The sequence below is a fragment of the Muntiacus reevesi genome, chromosome 2 (genome assembly GCF_963930625.1).
Source record: "Muntiacus reevesi chromosome 2, mMunRee1.1, whole genome shotgun sequence".
Classification (NCBI taxonomy): Eukaryota; Metazoa; Chordata; class Mammalia; order Artiodactyla; family Cervidae; genus Muntiacus; species Muntiacus reevesi.
Window position 1 is genome coordinate 22,759,922 of NC_089250.1, and position 9,382 is coordinate 22,769,303.

Genomic DNA, 9,382 nt, shown 5'->3' on the forward strand with positions numbered 1-9,382 from the left:
TTCAGCACAGCAGGGTGCAAGGATCTCCCCCAGAATGGCAGAGGGAAGAGAAGGGATCCCCACCCCAGGCTGGTGGCACCGTCCAGACTGTCACAGAGACCGGAACTTGAGAAGAGGAGCCGGGCGGTGAAGGACTGGGGAAGGCGGGCCATTCCCTCTGCGCCAGGATAGAAGATCGTGGTCAATAGGACAGAGAACGGGAGCCGAGTCCAGGACGACCAAGTCTTGCCCCGCAAGCCCGGCTCCCTCGGAGAAAACCCGGTCAGAGCCCGCCCCACCCCCTCCTTTCCGCCCCAACCCACACGTTCTGCCCAGGAGGTGCAGCCTTCGAGCGAGCGGGCGGCCCCGCTTACCTGCTGCACCCCGAGGAACTGGTAGAAGTTGAGCTGCACCTCCTCCACCAAGTCAAATAACTCCAGGTCTCCGCTCTCCCATCCGCGCGCCGGCCCCGCGGCCGCCAGCAGCAGCAGCAGCAACAGCAGCGGCGGCGGGAACCGCACGAGTCCCGGCCGGCGGCGCGGAAGAAGCCGGGCCAGCCGGGAGCAGGGCGCTGTCATCGCGCCGGGCTCGGAGAGGTCAGCCGCCGCGCAGAGCCGTCGGCCGAGACCTGGGGACGTGGCGGGCAGCGCGGACTGTGGGAACACTGCTTGTCAGTCAGAAGCACGGGCAGCCGCCCTGGAGTCTCCCGCCCAGCGGCCGGTCCTGGCCAGAAGGCAGGGGCGGCGGAAGACGACGAGCGCTTCGTCTAGTGAGAGCGCGGACAGAGCCGCGGGCGGCCCTAACCTCCGCGGACCCTCACCCTTTACCCAGGCCTACAAACAGCTGGCGAGCCAGCGCCGGGCGCTTAGGTAGCGCGGCGAGGGGGGAGAGGCTTCCCCTCGCCTCAGCCTATCCCAGGCCTTGCTTCCGGTGACATCACGTCTCCTAGCAACCGCAGAGAGGAGGCGGGGCCGGAAGTAGGGGTGCCGGCGCCCCAGACCTGGGCCTCAGCAGACTGCTTCTCAGTCGCTGGCGTGCTCCGCGGAGCCATACGGATGTTGGCACAGATTAAGAGACGTGGACAGTTACAGACATCGCGCATCTATCTGGAACGTCCTAAGTATCCGTGAAACAGCTACCTCCTTGTCCTCCCCCAGATATTGAAAACTAAAAGCATATTTGAAAACTGAGTTATTGATTACAGCCTCTGTTTCATACATTTCATTATTCCATCCCCCAAAATACAGGAGGAATTGAACCCAGGGCTTGAAAGGGGCAAATCTAGTGAGCAGTCTAAAGTTTCCTTTTAAGAGAGGTGAAGAAGAAATAAAATTTGAACCAAGACAAAAAGTGTACTTCCAATAATGAAATAATATTTACAGGCATAATACCATAAAAGAGGCAACCAGGTAGAAAGTAATAAGCATGACAGACATTCAGAATCATAGCGGTAAGTGCAGCTTATCGCCGTTAGCCCATTTACAATTGGTGCTCCTTTCCCAATTGACGTCTATTTTTAAAGACATTTAAGCTAAAAACGCGTTCTCTCTTTCCCACAAGTGTCTCACTTCCTATTCTTTTTTCCCCTCATCACTATTGCTTTCTTTTTTGTGAAGCTTATTTTCTTCTTAGCTTTCTCACATTTCTCCTCCCTGACTCCCTACTCTTGCTGAGGAAGTAGAAGGGAATAAATACATGCTTGTATAACTAAGGATGCTTCAGCAGTTTTGAGAGTTTGATCTCCTTTTTCCCATTTTGGATCCCAACAGTTGAATTAAGCTCAATAGGATTATAATAATACTCTCATAGTAAAAAGTGTTGTGTTTGACAAAGGTTAGTAGAACAGTATCCAGTAGGTAAATCTTACTTAAATCCTTCCATTACTGTAGAGTTTAAAAAGTATTTTTAAATAGCTATGAATGCTTAAAAATAATACAATATAATGCTTGAATTAATCCTATTTTGAATTCATTGTGAGGCTTTACTTTCAAAGATACAAGAACAGGGGTATCTTAGTCTTCAAGGGCTGCTGTAACAATATACCACAAACTGGGTGTCAGCATGGTCAAGTTCTGGTGAGAACCCTCTTCCAGGTTTCAGAGGGCTTCTTTCTTGTTGTACCTTCACATGGTGGCAGTGTGGGGAAGGGGGATAGAGATCTAGTGTTTCCTCTTACGCAGAAAGCGAAGAACTAAAGAGCCTCTTCATGAAAGTGAAAGAAGAGAGTGAAAAAGTTGGCTTAAACCTCAACATTCAGAAAATGAAGATCATGGCATGCAGTACCATCACTTCATGGCAAATAGATGGGGAAACAATGGAAACAGTGAGAAACTTTATTTTCTTGGGATCCAAAATCACTGCAGATGGTGACTGCAGCCATGAAATTAAAAGTCGCTTGCTCCTTGAAAGAAAAGCTATGACCAACCTAGACAGCATATTAAAAAGCAGAAACGTTACTTTGCCAACAAAGGTCTGTCTAGTCAAAGCTATGGTTTTTCCAATAGTCACGTATGCATGTGAGAGTTGGACTCTAAAGAAAGCTGAGCACTGAAGAACTGATGCTTTTGAACTGTGGTGTTGGAGAAAAGACTCTTGAGAATCCCTTGGACTGCAAGGAGATACAACTAGTCCATCCTAAAGGAAATCAGTCCTGAATATTCATTGGAAGAACTGATGCTGAAGCTGAAACTCCAGTACTTTGGCCACCTGATGCAAAGAACTGACTCATCAGAAAAGACCCTGATTCTGGGAAAGACTGAAGGCAGAAGGAGAGGGGACGACAGAGGATGAAATGGTCGGATGGCATCACCGACTCGATGGACATGAGTTTGAGCAAGCTTCGGGAGTTGGTGATGGTCAGGGAGGCCTGGCGTGCTGCAGTCCATGGGGTCACAAAGAGTTGGACATGTCTGAGCAGCTGAACTAAACTGAACCTCACAACTTGGGCTCCACCATCATGACCTCATCTAAACCTAATTACCTCCCAAAGATTGCACCTCCAAATACCATCACATAGGGAATTAGGACATCAACATAGGAATTTGGGTAGGACACAAACATTCAGTCCATAGCAAGGGATATCACCTTTTCTGTTTATCCCCAGTGCTGAGCACAATACATAACGCATGCTAGCATTCATTTAGTTGAATTGAATCCTGTGAATACCTCCCCACCTTCATTTCTCCCCCTACGGTTTTTTAGTTTGATTTTTGATAGATCAGTTTTCTTAAGGTGAAAGGCAACTTTACTAAGTCTTTAAGTTATCTTACTGTTTATTGAATGAGTAAAATGAAAGCATAAAATGAGAGCAATAATCTTAGCACTACTTTTATATAATATCCCAACATTGATCTTTTCTCCTAATTTGACCGTTAAATTAAGTGCAATATAACATTTGAAACTGGTGTCATATTGCCATTGATATTTTAGCAATCTGATATTTCCCTCCTGAGCTCTATTCTTATGTTGTCCAAGAACCCCAAGGACTTCCTCCATCTAAAGGGAATGGTTCTCTTTCCAAGGCCAAGCTGAAGTAGAACTGGAGTCTGTTCAGTACAACACTATTACTGTTTCTCATTGCTATGAGGTTTTGCTCTGGCAGCTTCTTCCTACTCAGCTCCAACAGCACTGGTCCACTCCGAAATGATGCCCTTGCTTGTTCTGGTCTAGGTCTCTGCAAAGACCACAGTGATATTTACATTTAGACTTCTAGTTTGGCGTATTCACATGTTCTATCTTCTCCTCTAGAGCAGTAATTCTCAAACTTTTTGGCACCAGGGACCAGTTTTGTGGAAGACAATTTTTCCACTGACAGGGTCTGGGCGGGGGCGGGGTGGGGTGTGCGTTGGTGATGGTTTCAGTTTCACCCACGCACCTCCTGTTGTATGGCCTTGTTCCCGTGGCTTGGGAACCCCTGTCCTAAAGGACAATGCAATTGAATGAATCATTTGTTGATGCCAGAACTAAGCAAGCTCCCAATGGACAGCTGCTTTCTTATCTGGTGACATTTAATGATCCTGGGCATTGACTGATGAAGCTTAGTCTGTAGAGGCAGCGAACACAGGAAGAGAGAAGCCAGTGAAATGTTTAACGGTCATGTGAGTTGTGTAATGGATTGGAGACGTAGAGAGGAGCCCCAAACTTCCAGCCAGCTTCCCCACAGAACATTTGCTGAGTCCTGGGGTAGTGCAGAAGCCCAAAGGACTGAAGGGTAGGAGGCGTGAAATTTCCCCACATTCTACCAGTGCATGCAAAATGAACTCTGCCTAAAAAGAGGAGCCTGCTTCAGATATACAAGTAGTCTTCCCCCTCAAGACATCTGCAATATTTCTGAAGTTGTATGAGTAGGAGGATAAAGATCTAAGTTTAAAACCTCTGAAAAGCAGAACTAAAACTGCTGGGCTGAGGAGATAGAAACCTTGCAGGCTCTCTTATCAAAATCCCAGAGGAATCACACCTAAGAAACAGAGAAAGCAGAAGTTGAGTGAATCTTACCAAAACTCTAACCCAATCCCAACCCAGTTCAATCCCTGACCCTCACCCCATTTGTCTATTTTCATCTGTAGGGGAAAATATCATCATCTCTATTGCCTATTTTTTTAGTATAAAAGTCTGGTATATGACAAAAAATTATGAGATGTGAGACAAACAAGGAAATTTGACCAATATGAAGAGAGAAAAGTAGATAATGGAAGACCTACAGTAAGCCAGCTACTGGAGTCCAGATAAGGACTTTAAAATTTCTATTATAAAAGAAAAAGTGTATAGAATGGATTAGAAGATGTAGAATTTTAACAGATAAACTGAATTCATAAAAAGGAATCAATGGAAAATCTCAAATTTAAAAGTATACTATCTGAAATAAAAAAAACTTGGTGGGTTTAACAGCAGAACAGAGGATTAATGAATTTGAGGACAGGTCAAAAAAAAAAAAAAAAATACCCAAATTGAGGCACAGAGAGAAAAAAGGACAGAAAAAGAACAGAACTTAAAATGCAGGTGGGACATAGTGAGTAAATCAAAACACATATAACTAGGCTCCTAGAAAAAGAGGAGAGAGAGAATGGAACAGAAGAAATAATTATAGAAACAACAGACAAAAATTTTGCAAAACCAATGAACGACATGAAGCCAAACATGAAAAAATTAACTCAAAATAGATCATAGGCCCAAAGATAAAAGCTAAAATTATAAAACTCTTTTTGAAAAACAATGGTAAATCTTAGTGTCTTTGGGTTAGCCAGTGGTCCCTTAGATATGACAGCAAAAGCATGTGATGGAGGAAAACATAATTTGAACTACACAGAAATTTAAAACTTTTGTGTCACAAACAACACCATCAAGAAAATGAAGAGACATCCAAGATAATGGTAGAAATATTTGCAAATCATATACCTGATAAGGGACTTACATCTAGAAAATGCAAAGAATTCTTTCTACTCAATATTTTTTAAAATGGGCAATGGATTTCTCCAAAGAAGATATACAAAAAGCAAGTAAGTACAAAAAAGATGCCTAACATCATTAGCCATCAGGAAAATGCAAATCAAAACTTCAAAGAGATACCACTTTATAGCCATGATGATGGCAATAATTAAAAAGAGAGACAAAAAAGAAATTAGTGAAGACATACAAACTGGAACCCTCATATATTGCTGGTGGGAATGCAAAATGATGCAGCCCCTTGGGAAAACAGTTTGGCAGTTTCTCAAAAACTAAATATACAGTTATTATATGACCCAGCAATTCCACTCCTAGGTATATACACAAGAAAAATAAAAGCGTAAAACTTGTATACAAATGATCATAGCAGCATTATTCATACCAAAAAGTTGGAAACAAACTTAATGTCCATTCAACTGATGAATGAATAAACAAATGTGGTACATCCATACGATGGAATATTATTTGGCAACTAAACAAAGAAAATAGGGATACATGCTGTAACATGGACAAGCCTTGAAAATATTATGCCAAGTGAAAGACACCAAACATGGACGACCACGTTAAGATTCCGTTTATCTGAAATATTCAGAATAGGCAAACTTTCAAGCTTCCCTTGTAGCTCAGTCGGTAAAGAATCTGCCTGCAATGCAGGAGACCCAGATTCTATTCCTGGGTCAGGGAAGATCCCTTGGAGAAGGAAATGGCAACCCACTCCAGTATTCTCTTCTGGGAAATCCCATGGACAGAGGAGCCTGGCAGGCTACAGTCCATGGATTGGCAAAGAGTCAGACACGACTTAGCGACTAAGCCACCACCACAAAGGCAGAATGTAGGTTATTGGTTACTGAGGACTAGAAGTGGAGAAGCTTGGGGATTGTCTACTAATGAATATGAAAATTTTTAGGGGGTATGTAAATATCCTAAAATTAGATTGTGGTGGTGGTTGCATATCCTTGGGAATATACTAAAAAACTTTGACTTGTATATTTTAAGTGGATGAATTGTGTGGTTTGTCAATTATATCTCAATAAGGCTGTTTGAAAAAGAAAGATACAATAAACTTAGCAAACCCCAAGTAGGATAAATGCAAAGCAAGTAAACAAAAAAAGTCACACCTAAGTATATCATAGTGAAATTATAGAAAAGTTTGTGGGATGTACTGAAGGCGATAACTTCAAAGACCATTTTTAGCCTTAAATGTCTTAAAGAAGGAAGGCAGAAAATTAGTGAGCTAAATGTTCAACATAAGGAGTTACATAAATAACCAAAGAGTAAACAGAATTAAGGTTTGAATGGACACCTAATTGTTTTCAACATGACACTTTTGCAAGTCAGCTGGGCTTACATCAACCCCTATATGAAGAATTCTTTAAAATTTTATCAGTTTGTAAGTTCTGGTATTTTCAAGGTTCAAGGTGTGACCATGATAGTGTGTGGCCAAGAAGCTTTGGAGAATATATTGAATACCACTGGTAATGAATGGCAACCCACTCCAGTATTCTTGCCTGCAGAATCCCATGGACAGAGGAGCCTGGCAGGCTACGGTCCATGGGATGGCAGAGTCAGACATGACTGAGTGACTAACACACACATGGGAATGGGGAAGCAGGGAGAATCTAGAGTGTTTGATGGTTATCCACATAGAGGGTGATAGAAGAAGTTTTTATCTTATTATACATGAACTTGAACATCAAAATGACCACGCCTTACCAGGTGGCAACGGCAAACATCACTGGTAATTTCATAGACCAGTGGGGCTCAAAGAGGTGTTCTATCCCTCACTTTTGGGTAAGATCCAATTTAACTACATCAAACAAACTCTAATATAATACTTATAACAGCAAAAATCCAAATCTCACTTAAAATCACCATTTCTAAATCCTATGTTTTGAAATGCCTAGCTCTCATTAAATCTTGAAATTTTTCTCTTTTGCCCGCCTATTGGCTATTTCTCAAATACATGGACTTAAATTTTAAGATATCATTGTTCTCTAATGGAGCATTATCTTCACTCAGTAATTTATTTACCTAAACAGCATTCACAGTCTTACACTGGGTTGACAAAGGTTAGAAAAATAGTATTTTGGGGAAGAACCTCCTTGAAAATAATCCCTTTTTATTGCAGTACTGAATTTTAATCTTTTGAAGGTCCTCATAAGTAAATACAGATGTTCTTCATGTTATAAATAATACATATACTTCTATTATATTGACACTATGGATTTTACTTTTCTGGATAATGTACTGTTTACTCAAATAATTTCATTGTGCATACGAATACAGATTTCAGAGCCAAAATTGATTCAGTTCGGATTCTGACTCTACTACTTACAAACCGGGTGACCCCTGTGTTTCAGTTTCCTCCTCTGAAAAATTAGGATAATAGTAGTACCAAAACCGGGGTTCCCTGGTGGCCCAGGGACACAGGTTCAATCCTTGACCCGGGAAGATTCCACATGCCTTGGAGCAGTTAAGCCTGTGTGTCACAACCTCTGAATCTGCACTTTAGAACCTGGAAGCCGCAACTCTGAGCCCCTGAGGCCCATGTTCTGCAACAAGAGAAGTCACTGCGATAAGAAGCCAGTGCACTGCAACTAGAGAAAAGCCCCCACAGCAATGAAGACCCAGCATAGTCAAAAATAAATAAATCAACTAAAAAAGAACTAGTACTACCGAAACCATAAAATACTACCAAAATTGTTGTAAGAGTTAAGGGAGATAATTAGAGCCTGGTATCGGAGAAGGAAACGGCAACCCACTCCAGTATTCATGCCTGGAAAATCCCATGGACCGAGGAGCCTGGTTGGCTACAGTCCATGGAGTCGCAAAGAGTCGGACACGACTGAATGACTTCACTATATAGTAACTGCTGGGTTTCCCTGGTGACTCAGTGGTAAAGAATCTGCCTGCAAAGTGGGAGCTGCAGGAGACATGGGTTCGATCCCTGGGCCGGGAAGATCCCCTGGAGAAGGGCATGGCAACACATTCCAGTATTCTTGCCTGGAGAATCCTATGGATAGAGAAGCCTGGTGGGCTATAGTCCATAGGGTCCCAAAGAACAGGACATGACCAAGCACACATGCATATAGTAATTGCTATTTAAATATTACCATTATGATTATGGAAAGTCTCTGGGCTTCCCTTGTGGCCCAGCTGGTAAAGAATCTGCCTGCAATGTGGGAGACCTGGGTTTGATCCCTGGGTTGGGAAGATTCCCTGGAGAAGGGAAAGGCTATCCACTCCAGTGTTCTAGCCTGGAGAATTCCATGGACTGTATAGTCCATGGGGTCGCAAAGAGTGGGACATGACTGAGTGACTTTCACTTTCACTTCCACCTACCTTGTATTAAGAGCTCCATAAATAAAGCTTATCTATTCTTAAATGTTTAAATTTTGTCTTTAATCATTTGTTATTAAACTTAGGCTCAAAGGCCCACTTCACCGGAAATGTATGCAATCACTTATCTGTCCCAGATGGTGAGAAACAAGACCACCTTTACAAAATAATGACTAGTTCTCAAAGTCAGTTTCCTTTTTCTGTTTCAACTCCATAAAACATATTATTTGTGATTTTCCTGCTAAATTCAGCTTAAGGACATACAATAGATACCTAATTAGAAGCATGGGACCCAAAGGCACAAAAGGAAGGGAAAACATTCACATTCACTGATGAAGTCATTAAAGACTCACTGGTGATTGTCTTTCTCTGAAACAGCTCTGTCTTTTCAGATAATGATGTTTTCTCCTTTATATAGACTTGAATGTGCCTCAGTAGACTCTATGTAAAAATTTCTTTCTTCTAACATCTGACACATATCCAAGATTATCATTCATTTTTCAAAGGTGTCCATCAACTCACATGAATCACTTTTTAAATTTGAAAATGAGTTTCTCTCCTTTTTCCTTTAAACAACCGAGAAGGATATTCTCTCTTACTGATGCCTCAATTCAGCCCCAGA

General features: G+C 42.3%; 1 protein-coding gene across 1 annotated transcript in view; it reads right to left on the reverse strand.

Moving 5' to 3' along the window:
• DNAJC1 (DnaJ heat shock protein family (Hsp40) member C1) overlaps positions 1 to 871 on the reverse strand; it is a 186,220-nt gene extending 185,349 nt beyond the window's left edge. Inside the window, exon 1 of the mRNA XM_065921080.1 lies at positions 354 to 871. Coding sequence (XP_065777152.1) covers positions 354 to 557 — 204 coding nt within the window. The 5' untranslated portion in view covers positions 558 to 871. The remainder of the gene's footprint in view (positions 1 to 353) is intronic.
• Positions 872 to 9,382: the final 8,511 nt, after the last annotated feature.